The following is a 15402-nucleotide window of genomic DNA, read 5'->3' on the forward strand; positions in this document are numbered from 1 at the left end:
GTCACACTCCAAAGCTTTGCAGACGACTTCCAGACTATGGCCTAAAGCCCCTTTCTAATTTTCTCAGTGTAGGAATTGATAATAAATGAATAAACGAGATTAGGAGCTCCTGGTATCTCATGAGCTACGAGGTGGAGACCCTTGACTTACCATGTACGAACACGAGTGGTGACGGAAGTCCGCGTTTACCAACTGCAGACAATCTTGACATTGGTAGTAAAAATGTGGTCGTTATACACTTTTTGCCGGACGACCCGTGTTTAAAATAACTCTTGTAGACCCACTGAAAACTCTGATGTAGTCCTCCAGCTGAAGACTGTGGTTCTCCCCACTCCTGTGGATGCATGGTGGACAAGTGTGTCTGAAATTAATGCACCTTTCGTGGTGAAAGGGCACTACTTCTGTCTTCAGCAACAATTTTGCGGCTATTTCACATTCATGTTTACGAAAACAATCCCCTGTGAAATGCCGTTGACAGATGACTACATTTTCCTCTTGCTGGGAATCACCAACTCCAACCACTTTTGCCTGCGCTTGTCTCAAAGAAAGATATCCATAGCAGCTGTAAACAGAGCCAAGCAGAGCTGCTAGAGGGTGCATGCCCATATAAGAAAGAAAAACCTCTGAAACGTGTTACAAACACTTCTCTGATGGTTCAGAGGGCTCACTTCCAAGTGCACAAACCTCATTATCTGAAACTTTGGCATGGTTTAACACCAGAATAAAACATTCTAACTACATTTATAGGTCAGAAAAGTGGAAAAGCATAATAGGTCCCCTTTAATAAGAAGCACATGCTACACTGAAAATCTTAAAAAGATGCTTACATCTCGTGTTTTTGCCCCTTTAGGCAGCCTGGAGACATATATGGGTCCCTCTGTAGGAATGGCTTGAGGCGTCTCTTTGGTGACAGCAACATTGTCAAATCTGAAGTACAAATAGAGGAAAAAAAGGAATTACAACTAGGGATGTCTTTTACAGTAAAGTCTCGTTATATCGATATCGGTTATAACGAATTACTACTTATTACGATACTATTTTCCTTTCCCGGCAAATTTCTAGTCTTTTATGATATAAATAGTTCCGTTAGTACGATACCTGGTTATTATGATAATCCGGTTACTATGATGCCCTTTTCATCTCCCGCCAGCCAATTTGGTCTGCTTATATCGATACAAAAGCAGCTTAAATCAATCTTTGCTTAAGGATTTCAATACCAAAAAAGAACACGGCGAACGGCTGCTTCAAGTCAACTTTATTTTTCACACTTCCACCACCAGAGCACAGCACACACACCGATTCCCGCACTTCCTGGTTCACAGGTCATGCTCAACCTGCCCCACATAGCTGGCCAAACACATGCCTGCAACAGAAGAACCAACTGACAGCATACACACCTATTCCAACGAAGACACAAGCGTACAAGTACATGTATTTAATTGTGTTGTATTCAGATATCTTTTTATCGCTTGCAATAATCACTGTTTTTCATATGTACATGCTGGCGTTCGTGGTTTCTCTCGTGTGTATAGATTCTATACAGGCATGTGTTTGGCCAGCTATGTGGGGCGGGTTGAGCATGACCTGTGAACCAGGAAGTGCGGGAATCGGTGTGTGTGCTGTGCTCTGGTGGTGGAAGTGTGAAAAATAAAGTTGACTGGAAGCAGCCGTTCGCCGTGTTCTTTTTTGGTATTGAAATCCTTAAGCAAAGATTGATTTAAGCTGCTCGACATTGTTCTATACTATAGAACAATGTCGAGTGCATTATTGCCCACTTTTAATGCAGTTCGGCGCAGGATCAGATATATGGATAGTCCGGTTATATCGGTATTTTTTCCGACTCCCGAGAATATCGATATAACAAGACTTTACTGTACTTCATTTTTAATGAAATTAAAGTTTTCAAATGTATTCATCATGGTTATTAAGACTTATAACTCTGGTTAATACTGTCAGCTTTCACCCAATGAAAGCAGTTGAATGTGTCAATACTCACTTGGCAAATGTGACTTTGTCCTTGGGAGAGAAGAAGATGTTTCCTGGCTTGCCTGAGAGACTAACTGTGGATCCCTGACTACGCTGCACCTTCTTGGGGGCAGATCTCACTCTGGTTGCTCCATCTTTTGACTCAAGGGTGAGTTTGGGCGCCCAGCCTTCAGGAACAGGTTTGTTCTCCTTGCGCCTTTCTATGGAGGCAGAAGCAGGTGGAAGAGGCACCTGGGTATTAGGGGCACTGCTGTGGATACCCCCCTCTTGTGGGGAGTGTACCAGTGGGACTGATGAGTCAGACTGGGTTCTGCTATGAGGAACGAGGCCTGATGTTTTCTCAATGAGCAGAGAGCTGGGTCTGGGTGGTCTACTGGAGGCGGCAGATCCACAGACATCTTGTTCTCCCTGTCGGCTCTGCTGTATCTTCTGCAAAGCCTCTCCCCTATGTTTCTCAAACATATCTTTCTCATACTGAGCAAAGAAAAGGCGCTGACGCTCCAGTGCTTCTTTCTGTTGTCTTATCTGCTCCATCATCTCCCTCTCATTCTGTTGTTGCTGATTACGCTGCCTCTCCTTCTTCTCCTCATTCAATCGCACCAGCTTCTCCAAGACCACTTGGTCAGCGGAAGGCGAGACAGCGGCAATGGAAGGTGGAGCTTGTCTCAACTCCCGAATCTGAGATGCAGAGTCATGAACCTCAACCAGCTCCCTCTGATCTTGGCCTAATGGGGTTTCTTTCTGCATACTGATGACTACCACCACTGGGCGACGTGTCGAGTCATGCCGTTCTTTAAGAGGTTTGATCGTGGTCGTAGAGACTATTTCTGTTTTTTGTACTGGCTCCCCAGCCACAGGACAGGGAGCACCTGGGCTGCTATCACAAGAAGGGACGTAAAAGGTCGGGAGGTAGTTCTCGAGTTTGGGCGGATGTGTGGAAGAGAGTGCCGGCTCTGCTTGTACCTGGTAATGGCTGCCAAGGTGACCAGCAGCATCTGAGGTCTGCTCCCTGTGCAGTTCCTCTGTCGTTGGGCTTATGCAGAGAGCATCTGTTCTCGACTCTGATAGTGCTGCTCCTGAACCGATGGGGGAGCACAAGTCCTCACTGTCCGTCACCTCCTCGGTAGCTTTGGGAGCATCCTCAATACTTAAAAGTTCAAAGCTGCCTCTGGAACTCTGGCTGTCGGGTGTGCCCTGTGGTGAACACAGAGGTGGAGTGGTGGAGGTTACCAGGTCAAAGGACGAGCACCTTTCTTCAAAAGGGGGAGAGCTCCCACCACAGGTCGCACGGACTTTGAGGAGCTCCAGGCTGAATTTTGCTTGTTCGAGCTCTCGCATCCGCCGGCTCTCTCTCTTGGCCCGAGTGGCTTTCTGGCTGAGTTCATCTGCAGCTCTTATCTTCTCTCGCACCACCACCGAAGAGGTGGCAACAGAAGGAGGTGCCTCTGAGTTGGCATGTTCATCTTCTTCCTTGAACTCTCCATCCGTGTTGCTACGAATACCGAGCGTACTTTCCCGTTCTTCATAGGAGGGATCCTCACAGGGGCTGAGGTCCAAAGCTGCCACTCTCTCAGGGGCGGCGTCCTCTGGCAAAAAGCTAATCTGTCCGTTGTGTTGCTGAAGCAGCTTCTCCTGTTGCTCTTCTCCTTCCCTCCACTTCTGTTCCCTCAATTCTCTGAAACTGTTGATTGAAACACATTTGTACACATTTCAGCTCATAAAAATATAGAGTCAAATACCAGTTTGCACTTGGTCAGGGTATTCAACCTTAAATGTTTTCACTACTGTATGTCCTGTAGGCCAGTAAAGGTACAGAGATCAACTGATTGTAGAGCTGCTTTGACTTGCTTGCCAAAGGCATTGTTCATACTGAGATCGGTCCGTTTGCATATTGGACAATGATCAAGTACTCAAGACCATTACCAAAAAATCTGCTTTTTCAACCAGCTTGCATTTGTTATGTTGTTTCGGCTTAGTCGCACTATTACAAGACAGATGCAGGGGCTTGTCAAATTAAATAAATAGGTCTTACACGTGTATAGTATGGCTTACCACTCTCGTGCGAGGTAACCTCGGCTTAAAGTCTGGAGTTGCACCACAGCAGCATAAAGACGCATATAGGCTTCTCTGGCTCGATGACAGCGCCAGGCCGTCTGAATGATCAGTGTTGCTGTGCAGCGCCGACAGAGCCACTGTCGCCACGCCCTCTGAAGCACCAGTGCAGCCTGTTTCCACAGCCTGAACTTGTGACGTTCACGGTGCCCCCGCCAGTGGGTCTGCAGGCACAATGTTGCCTCCTCATGGCGAGTATGGTCAATTTGCTCTTCCTCATCTTCTATTGGTCGATACAATCGCCACCATTTCTAAAAGTTTCAGAACAAAATAAGTAAAAGTAAGAGATTCACAATACCTTTAAATATCGGCGCATCTGACAAACATATGATTCTGCATATAGAATAGGAAATAACTTTCAGCCAGAATCAACTCTCGGGTGATTGAAAATTAACTCCCTATTTTAAAATACTAATTGATTCATATGTTGTAATAGTTTACTAAATGCTTTTGCGCATGTTCCATGATGTATGGCACATGTGTCGACCGAAGCACTGCAGGTTCTCTTTCCAACCATTTCCTCCAGCAGGTGATTCAATTGATGAGCTCCTTCCCTCAACCCAAAGGAGGATTAATCATCAAAAATCATTAAAATCACCTGCTTTAGTGACCGGCTGGAATGGAAACCTGGTGTGTCTCAGCCCTCGATGACATGAGTTTGACATCCCTGATGTATAGGATTTAAATCTACGGTATGTTATCATTAAAACTATGAAATAAATCAATGGCAAATATGAAAAGTTATGCCTTCTATCCCACAAGAGGTCCTTGGAAAATCAGTTCATGCGGTTCCCAGGCGGCTTGACAAACTGGTGGCGAATGCACTCATATCAAAGTTTAGATGAAATTCCATGCAATACACTTTGTTCTCATGTCCATTTCTTGGAAGAATTATAGTTCAGAAATAAATCATAAAACTTTGGCTTCATGTGGTTGTCCATTTATAACTTGATGTAAATGTTCCAGTTGGTACTCGAGTGTGCCAGGTCATTGTATTCTCAGGGCAGTGGATTGATGGCAACTGGACTGCTCTTAGTGTATTGATTTTTTATTCCTGCTACCATAATTTGTGTTAGATGCTCATTGATGTTGACGTTTGTTTCAGTCAGATTAACTTCTCGGTTTCAGCAGTGCTGTTTTGTCATTTTTGTGTATGAATGGCACTATTGCCCCTTGTTAACCGCCGTGTAACGTGAAGCCCAGTCAGAACAGCATCATTCATGCGTCCGTCCAACTCATCTATTCTGTAAATCATTTGCAATATGATCTGATTGCTTTGCTTCTTCCTTTTTCATTGCAGCATCCACTTTTTCTTCTAGCACAACAGCATTTTGCATGCAAAGTGCTTCAATCCCATCCTTCATTTATTTGACGTGATTGCTGGTAGATTTTGATAACTTATGTACATGCTCCCTATCTACGTATGTTGTTGTTAAGCTCCCTCGTGTCATTCACCTTCTTGGCAACCTTGCCAACAAGCCTCCCAACAAACCCACAAAGGAAAGTAAAGATGGTCTAATTCATTTTTTGGGGTGACTTACAAAAAAAGAAAAACTGCAATAATAATAATATATAGTCATGGAAAACAATTTTAGGTCCCCCTTGTTTCTTCAGTTTCTTGTTCATTTTAATGCATGGTAAAACTAAGAATATGATTTTGGTTATCATCAAGAAAACCGTGGAAGTTTCTTGGTATTGTCGCTTAAAGTATTATAAACTCTACTGAGCGAATTTTGTTAAAATTATCTTTGTCCAAACAAATGTACCTTTACTTGTAGCAGCATTACAATGCATCAATCAACCGAAGAAACAAGGGTGGTCTAATACTTTTCCATGACTCTATGATTAGTTTTATATCAGCAGTCGTCTTGAAATTAATTAACAGAAGCAGTTTTTATGACAGGTGAAATATCCTTCAGTGGCAGTTACCCACACCTGCATAATCATTACATGCACCAAGTGAAGTGCAAAGAAGTGTACCTGAATGCAGATTGCTGCTTCTCTCATTCTAACAAAGTGCTTCCTCTCCAGTCGGGCTCTGAAGCTCTGTTGCAGCATGACGATGAGCCTGAGAACTTCACTATGGAGGATGGCCTGCAGCTGTTGACGCTCTGAATCCCGCAGAAACACCTATGAGGGGGGAGCACCATGCAGTCAGAACAAGGTAAGAGTGGCATCATGAAGATGCAGGTTGGTGATATAAACCCACACTCCCCCATGAGCAAGCACACATACACGCACATCAGATATCTCTGACACATGGCCACAAAAAATGTCAGGTATGAACTTCTAATTATATAGACAGCATCCCCAAGGCGTGGACCCCCCTGACTCCTCACGTTGAAGACTCCAAATATAGGACTATAAATATAGACTTCATTGTATCCTTAGCGTGAATGAAGTCATATTAGGCTCAACATCAGATTTTCTTCATGTCTAAATCAGTTTTGTTTCTGTGATGGCAACATCCAGAGCCTTAAAAGGAACAACAGGCATGACTGACATGCCAGCACATGGCTTCATTGTTCATTTTGGTCACTAAATAATGATGACTGAATGGGATGCTGCGACTCCATGACCAGGTTTTTTTTCATTAAAATCTAATCAATTTGTTTTGTATTGTATCTTGCTCATAAATAAATGTAATAAATACCATGGTCTTGCCAACTTGATAGCCATCTGGTGCCAGGTCCAGCTGGTCCAGCCAGTGCTGGATGCCCTCTGTGGAGGTCCTGGTGCTCTCTGGGAGCAGTACAGAGAAGTGATGGACAAAATCCTAAGGGGGCACAAACAATGGAGCAAACTGTTGAGTAAGAATGGTAAAGCAGCCCGATCCTGCCATTGCAGGGCCATAGTAGCATGGTGGACGAGTGGTTAGCATGTTGGCTAACCAGATAGGGAAGATGTGTTCGAATCTCTGCTTGGCCATCTCTATGTGGAGTTTGCATGTTCTCCCTGTGCATGCGTGGGTTTTCTCCGGGTACTCCGGTTTCCTCCCACATTCCAAAAACATGCTAGGTTCATTGGCCACTCCAAATTGTCCATAGGTATGAATGTGAGTGTGAATGGTTGTTTGTCTATATGTGCCCTGTGATTGGCTGGCCACCAGTCCAGGGTGGACCCCGCCTCTTGCCCAAAGTCAGCTGGGATAGGCTCCAGCATACCCCAGTGAAAATGGATGGACTCCATAAACCCAGGTCGCATGGTGGTTGAGTGGTTCGCATGTTGGCCACAAAGTCAGGAGATTGGGAAGACCTGGGTTTGATTCTCTGCTTGGACATCTCTGTGTGGAATTTGCATGTTCTCGGCATAAGCGGTGGAGAAAATGGATGGATGGATTCCATAAACCCAAAGGTTTTGCACAGGGTAAATCTGCATTCTTCTCCTATTAGCCAAACGTCTCTTATTAGCCTGCTCCCCTGACCGCACCTACACTGTTGCGATTGGTCAGAGGTCAAGGGTCTGCTGCAGCCCTCCACCCACCACTCAGGCATCAAACTGTGCTTTGTTCACGAAACAGCTGTTGTGAAGTGCAGAGACCAGCTACTGCTAGTAGTCACGTTAAGTGGTATAGAAAATGGATGGATGGGACTCTGAAATGATGGAAAGGTAGGATAGGGAATCAAAGTCAATTGCTGATTACTGAAAATAATTTCTAATGTATTTTTTTCCAATAAAAAAACAAATATGAAGATAAAAATAAAAATGTGAATCTTACAACCCTGTGGACTTGCTAAAATGAAATACACTCAAGACATTGAACAAGCTTGATACATCATCCCCTGAGCAGAACCCAAACTTCATTAACAGCAAGTGCCCAGTTGTCCATATTTGCAGGGGCTCCCCATGGCATAAAAATGCCTAACTCCTACTTTGCAAACTGAGGCCCTTTGTGTAGATGTAATACACTACATCCTGGGCTATTGGAGCCGGATGGGAAAACTGATGCCATGTTTATATAATTACAAGCATGGGGAGTGTTAAGAATGGTGAGGACAATGGAGAAGCTCTGTTCTAAGGAGTCAGGACACAATCAAATCCGCCAAAATGATATCATGGCTAGGATATTTCTCATTAGTGCTGACCGCAGCATTTAATACTGGATGTCTGGGGGGAATGCCTGCTAAATGATAACCTCTGCTGATTAAGTCATCTGCGCAACCCAGCATTAAAGCTTGTTTTATGGCTCTCCCAAGTAACCGGTAGTGATAATTATGTACACTAACTTAGCGGTCAAAAAACTAGAAATTGAAAGATATGTTCGCTAGTAATTGATGATAATGGGAGGTGTAGTCCAGGGTGGACCCTGCCTCTCGCCTGAAGACAGCTGGGATAGGCTCCAGCATACTGCCGCGACCCTAATGAGGTTAAACAGTATAGAAAATGAATGAATGGATTTTTGGGTATCTGCAATGAATTCATTGGATTGACATTATTTCTTGTATTCGGCCCTGGGTTTTCATCTAATCTTGCGGAATATATTTGAGGTTCCACATTACTGTACAACTGTTCTGAAAAAAGCACTGAGTGCCTGAAACACATTCATCACCGTGTAGGCTTGAAATCATTGTAACGCATTGATGATACTATGCAATTAATGTGGATTCGAGCAGTATCAGCAAAAAGTGCCTTTTGGGGATTTTACCACCCTAGTATTGTGGAAAGCTGCATGTCAAGTACCATTCAAGATTTGGGATTTTGAGGAGTGAGACTGATGGTGCTTCTGGCCTGCACATGCTTGCACAGAGGGAAAATATGTTAATATGATACACAGATGAACCCTTTTCACTGGCTAATCTTTGGCTCGTTGAGGGTTTTCTTGCTGGAGAGCTCTACTAAACCACAGATAACCATCCATTTTAGACATAAATTAGTCACGTCGATCACTGCCTCGTCTGTGGAAACAGATGAATACTGTTTTCTGTGGCTGGAAATTGGAGACAAGTAGTCGTTCTGAATATGCTTCACCGAAGCAGCAGTTTGGTCCATTCAGTATAATACACATTTTTTGTGTCATTTTCGAAACTTGTGAGGCGTACCAGAATACACAACTACCGTATTGTGACTGGCTGCCTTTGAATGGCCGTTTTCACCTTTTTCAAAAAAGAAAATGGTCTTCCTGGACAAAATAACAAGAAGTCTTGTATCACGCTGCTATGATGTCACATAGCTGAAAAAGCATTCATGCAACATGCACACCCCGTAGTGCACAGTGTGCACAGGCAATCCAGATAAGCATATCATATATCATAGCACTACTGTATAATGGCCTGGGCTTAACTGTCCTGCTTGGAATGGGCCGAGCAATAAATGAGTTGAAAGTGCTTTGATGGTTATCATAAAGATGAATTATGGCAGTAAACAGTGACAGTGAAGTTACCTTAAAGTTGTACTTGATGCTGTAGCCTGATTGGCGAATGCGCACGGTCTCCAGCATGCCTGTGTAACGCAACTGCCTCAGCACCAGGTTGTCATTAAACCGCAAGGGCAGCTGTGAAAAGGAAAGTAGAGGAAGGGAGGGAGCAACAGGCGGTGGAGGGTGAAAAGAGAAGAACAGGAAATGAGGAGTTCCAAACGAATGAAAAAAATGCTTTGAAAAACGAAACAAAACAATCAAGTGGCTACTGCCAAAGTTGCCCGTGATTTACCTTCTCAGCATTGGAACGGATGCACTTGACAAAATATGGCTCAGACTGACCCAGGGTCTCCATTAGCTTATTGAGGGAGGCCTGCAGAATGGGACACAAAAATGGGTCTTTGTTATATTATATAGTTGTGGTTTGTCTGTGTTAATAAACATTTCTTTCAGATAAGATGGTGAAAACAGCATGTAAGTATGTGGTTTGTGTGCTACTTTCATGTACAATGACTCATTACCGAGTATAGTGTGTGTGTGTGTGTCAGCTGTAGGAGGAATTCAGCCTCCTCCATGGGAGATTAAAGCAATCAGTGCAGCACAGGATGTGGGAAGTGAAGTCATCCACGCACTGGGGCCAACAGCTCTCATTGCACCGCTACCAACAACCAGCACGTGCAAAGAAGTCCGAAAGTCAGCAAATAGTAGCTTGTGCTTAGTTTTCTTGACCAAGAATGCCCCTGAACTTGTGCAATCGGATATTGAGCAGAAAAACATTCGAAGGTTATGCTTTTTCCACTTTTCTGACCTGTAATTGTTGTTCAAATGTTATATTCCTTTGTTCATCAATGACAGAGTTTCAGATGAGGCTTGCGCATTTGTTAGTGAGCTCTGAAAGAAGATTGGGATGGTTCCGAATGCTTGGTTTCAGAGAGTTTTTTGTAACACTGGCCTTCCTGTGATGCCACAGTGAACTAGACTTCCTTATAAGGGCGTGCCAGGGTATGCCTGCCCTCCTCCCCAATCTGCTGCAAATTTTGACGTGCTAGCACTGTGTGTATTTTGTGTCAGGAAGCGGTTGTGCAGCATTGTGAGCATACGGGGGGGGGGGGGGGGGGGGGGGGGGGGGTCTTACCTGCATGCATGCAAATTAAAAGCTCATTGATGTCTGGAACATGGGCAGTCCCACAAAGAAATAATGTAATGATGAAAACGATGTTGTGCTAAGATTACACGGCAAATCAGGGGTTTCCAAACAGTAGCCTACGAGCTACCAGTAGCACCTAACCACTTTAAAGTAGCTCTCCAAAAGTTCATTCATTTATTATCAACTCCAAAATTAACAACTGGGGGTTGACAGTAGTCCAGAGGTCCTCGGGAGCGCTTGGCAGTGTGACCAATCACAGTGGAGTGGGCGTACCCAGAGACGGGCCGTGGGTGGAGTAAAAGACAGTTTTGGAAATCCAACGAAATACAGCTGGAATGGGTGCATATTCTGGTAGATCCAGAAACCTTTCAGTGCAGGTTACCGTGTGTAGCTGCTCTACAGAGTCCACATCTCAATACAAAGGACCAAAAATGAGCATAATAGGTCCCCATTGCCAGGAATCCGGGTTGATCCCTTGTCAGGCATATCACCACATCTCTTTAGGCTTTAGCTCAGTGTGCATCAAAGGACTATTACACCAGTTTATCTTTGTCTTTGTCCTTTTGTGATGCAAAAAACACCACTAATGGAAAAGAGAAAAAATTCTGACGATGATCAGTAAGGAAACAAATTGTGGCATCGTGCACAAGTGAAGAAAGCCGTACAAATCTGCAGATTTTATATTATATACATTTTACACATATATGACAGTAAGGTAAACTGTACAAGATACATTACGACTATTAAAAAGTTAATTTTACATGTTTATGATAGGGCTGTCAAAAATAACGCATTAACGGTGCTTTAACTAATTTATTTTATTCATTACATGAAATCTTTAGCGTAATAAACGCATGTGCGCAAGAGCAAGCACGCCTTGCTGTTAAGTTTGCCATCATAGAGAGACAGAGACAGAGTTTGACATTGTTTTAGAACTTCTTTCTGATCTGAACACATCAACAGCAGTACAATTCCAACACTATATACTGTATGTAACGCCAGCTCACATATAGTATAGTACACGTATAGTCCTGCTCCCTGCATGATGCATTCAGGGACACTCTGAACATCATAAAAAAAACCCTTGATAATACACACATGTGTGTGTGTTCAAATATCAACAGGAAGATCAAGAAGTGGATATTTTTATCACTTCGTAACTCTTAATTCGGATATACAATTTTGTACATTTAACACAAGTACTTTTATTCTAGATGACATGACATATTGGAACGCAACCACTCATTGCTCATAACATGGTTTGAAGTGTGATTCAAATGTTCTGTTACGATGAAAGAGACGAGTGTTAGATAAATAGATTTTTAGGCTTGTGTGGTGTCTTAGCTTGAATGACATATTCAGTTCATTTGGAGCTCTTAACGAGCTTTAATCAGCGAGTTAACTATTGGGAATTCAAAAGTCATGAGAAAATGGTCAGACAGAACAGGATTTTGTGGAAAGTTGTGTCTAATAGTGAAGTAAACGAGGAGGCTACGCTGTCATTATTTATGTCCGTGTGAATGTTAAAGCCACGATGATTATTTTTTCTATACTAATTACCAGCCTTGATTAAAAATAAAACTCTGGGAAATCAGTTGAAAACTCCACATACAAATTTATGTATAATCATGTTCTGTTATTTATCTTTCTGTTAATTAAATACAAAAAAATTGGCATATTTCGGAGACAGTTGCTTGTGGCAATTAATCATGATTCATTTTAAAACTGATTCATCTGATAATTTTTTAAAATATTTTGACAGTTTTTACATTTCACTGATAATGTCGGCTATGGAGGGGAAGGATCCTGAGTCCGGACAAAGGCCAGTATGTACCGCAATATTTTTAGTCTGAAAAGAGCTTGGAGCTAAATAGCTGAGCTACCTTAGCCCAAACTCTTCTTTGATAATGTCACAAAATCCTTGAAATTGCCACAAACTGAGAAATGGAGGCATATTTACACCAACACGAGCGACGTTGTGTTGTAAGGATTAACTGATACATCGGCCGGCCGATATATTGGGCCGTTATTCCATATGTCCAAAAGGAGTAGGAAGAAGCAAAGCTTATTAAATCCTACCCCTCCATCTGGTACTTTTACAATCAGTAACTGTTACATTTGTTCACTTCCTGCTTTCCATAATACAGTTTAAGTTTTTTTTTTAATGCAATAATGCACCTCGTACCAAAGTAGGAGGTGATATGAGCATCCAATGACATAATGGGTACCATAGTAAGTGTCAATATACTAATATACATAATATATACATAATACAATAATATACATAATTGCTTTTATAGTTATTAGCCCATATTTCCACACAATAAGTAAGATATGGTAGAACCAGAGAGCAATAAAGAGTGTGGAGTGATTTCTGATTGAGAACAAATTTTGCTTTGTTCAATACTGAAATATTTCTAGCCACCTTATGTTGTATATTTGTAATATGAGGTTTCCAGCTCATATTTTCATCTATTGTGATCCCCAGAAATCTATTTTCATTCACCCTTTCAATGTCCACACCGTCTATTTATATTTGTTCAATATGGCGCTGCGGACGGCTGCCTCTGTGTCTTGGTGTGCCTTGCTTTGTTTTGTTTTGTGTTATAAAACTGTTTTTTGTGCCGGTACCAGGAGCTCTTTCACCACAGAAGAGCTCATGAACATCAGGGGAGCAACACCAGAGGATTTATTTCCTAAATTTCTGCTCCCAACAGTGAAAATTTTGGACATACTGGTCAAAGGTGCGCTCACCCTTGCACACGCAGTGAAACGCTGGAGGAGAGGAAAACGGGCCGGCAGCAGGGATTATGCGCGTTGCTACCGGGGATATTTCTCTCTAACGTGTGTTCACGTCCCAACAAACTGGAGGAACTACAACTGCTGTTGGGGAAAAAAAACAGGGACTTCTCTTCATCTGCGGTTTTGTGCTTTATTGAGACGTGGCTCTGTGGATTAATACCGGACTCTGCGCTACAGCTGGCTGGCCTAAAAACAGTGGAGATGGTTGTGGACAACAGGAAGAACTCAGCCTCTCCTGTCCCCATCACCGTCATCACTGTGACTCTACCATTGACATTGTGGAGTCCTTCCGCTTCCTGGGTACCATCGTCTCCCAGGACCTCAAGTGGGAGCCGAACATCAGCTCCCTCATCAAGAAGGCACAGCAGAGGATGTACTTCCTACGTTCCTACGGCAGCTGAAGACATTCATCCTGCCAAACATGATGGTGCACTTCTACACCTCCATCATTGAGTCCATCCTCACCTCCTCCATCACCATCTGGTACGCTGCTGCCACTGCTAAGGACAAAGGCAGGCTGCATCGTGTCATTCGGTCTGCAGAGAAGGTGATTGGCTGCAATCTCCCATCCCTCCAGGATCTGTACGCCTCCAGGACCCTGAGGCGTGCAGAAAGGATTGTGGCCGATCCCTCTCACCCCGGACATAGACTCTTCGAGACGCTCCCCTCTGGCAGGAGGCTGCGGTCCATCAGGACCAAAACCTCACGCCACAAGAACAGTTTCTTCCCGTCTGCTGTCAGCCTCATCAACAAGGCCCGGGACCCCCCCGACACTCTTCACACCCCACCTCTGCCTCATCCTGCCACTTTGACACTCTCTATATGCGTTACATTAACGCTCAGTTTGGACTCTTAGGAAAAACAATCAGACTGCACTTCCGGAATAACAAACAAAAAACAGATTGTGTACATACACTACCGTTCAAAAGTTTGGGGTCACTTAGAAATGTCCTTATTTTTTTAAGAAAAGCACTGTTTTTTTCAACGAAGATAACTTTAAACTAATCAGAAATACACTCTATACATTGTTAATGTGGTAAATGACTATTCTAGCTGCAAATGTCTGGTTTTTAGTGTAATATCTACATAGGTGTATAGAGGCCTATTTCCAGCAACTATCACTCCAGTGTTCTAATGGTACAATGTGTTTGCTCATTGCGTCAAAAGGCTAATGGATGATTAGAAAACCCTTGTGCAATCATGTTGGCACAGCTGAAAACAGTTTAGCTGGTTAGAGACTCTATGAAACTGACCTTCCTTTGAGCAGGTTGAGTATCTGGAGCATCACGTTTGTGGGGTCGATTAAACGCTCAAAATGACCAGAAAAAGAGAACTTTCATGTGAAACTCGACAGTCTATTCTTGTTCTTAGAAATGAAGGCTATTCCATGCAAGAAATTGCCAAGAAACTGAAGATTTCCTACAACGGTGTGTACTACTCCCTTCAGAGAACAGCACAAACAGGCTCTAACCAGAGTAGAAAGAGAAGTGGGAGGCCCCGCTGCACATCTAAGCAAGAAGATAAGTACATTAGAGTCTCTAGTTTGAGAAATAGACGCCTCACAGGTCCTCAACTGGCAGCTTCATTAAATAGTACCCGCAAAACGCCAGTGTCAACATCTACAGTGAAGAGGCGACTCCGGGATGCTGGCCTTCAGGGCAGAGTGGCAAAGAAAAAACCATATCTGAGACTGGCCAATAAAAGAAAAAGATTAATATGGGCAAAAGAGCACAGACATTGGACAGAGGAAGATTGGAAAAAAGTGTTATGGACGGACGAATCAAAGTTTGAAGTGTTTGGATCACACAGAAGAACATTTGTGAGACGCAGAACAACTGAAAAGATGCTGGAAGAGTGCCTGACACCATCTGTCAAGCAAGGTGGGGGTAACGTGATGGTCTGGGGTTGCTTTGGTGCTGGTAAGGTGGGAGATTTGTTCAAGGTAAAAAGGGATTTTGAATAAGGAAGGCTATCACTCCATTTTGCAACGCCATGCCAT

At 43.3% G+C, this 15402-nt stretch overlaps 1 protein-coding gene across 8 annotated transcripts in view; it reads right to left on the reverse strand.

Annotated features, from left to right (window-relative positions):
* The window catches only part of myo9aa (myosin IXAa), a 112301-nt gene that overhangs the window by 12133 nt on the left and 84766 nt on the right, over window positions 1–15402 (reverse strand). For all 8 annotated transcript variants that reach the window (XR_009130882.2, XM_058078937.2, XM_058078939.2 and 5 more), the window contains 7 exons: window positions 9747–9827; window positions 9479–9589; window positions 6752–6874; window positions 6079–6228; window positions 4039–4349; window positions 1997–3667; window positions 828–927 (listed from right to left, as the gene is read on the reverse strand). Coding sequence is in view for 7 of the 8 variants with exons in the window: in XM_058078937.2 (XP_057934920.2) it covers window positions 828–927; window positions 1997–3667; window positions 4039–4349; window positions 6079–6228; window positions 6752–6874; window positions 9479–9589; window positions 9747–9827 (2547 nt within the window). In the remaining variant the exon portion in view is untranslated. The remainder of the gene's footprint in view (window positions 1–827; window positions 928–1996; window positions 3668–4038; window positions 4350–6078; window positions 6229–6751; window positions 6875–9478; window positions 9590–9746; window positions 9828–15402) is intronic.

This window comes from Doryrhamphus excisus, linkage group LG11 (genome assembly GCF_037039965.1).
Source record: "Doryrhamphus excisus strain RoL-2023G ecotype Guam linkage group LG11, RoL_Dexc_Guam_v1.1, whole genome shotgun sequence".
Lineage (NCBI taxonomy): Eukaryota > Metazoa > Chordata > Actinopteri > Syngnathiformes > Syngnathidae > Doryrhamphus > Doryrhamphus excisus.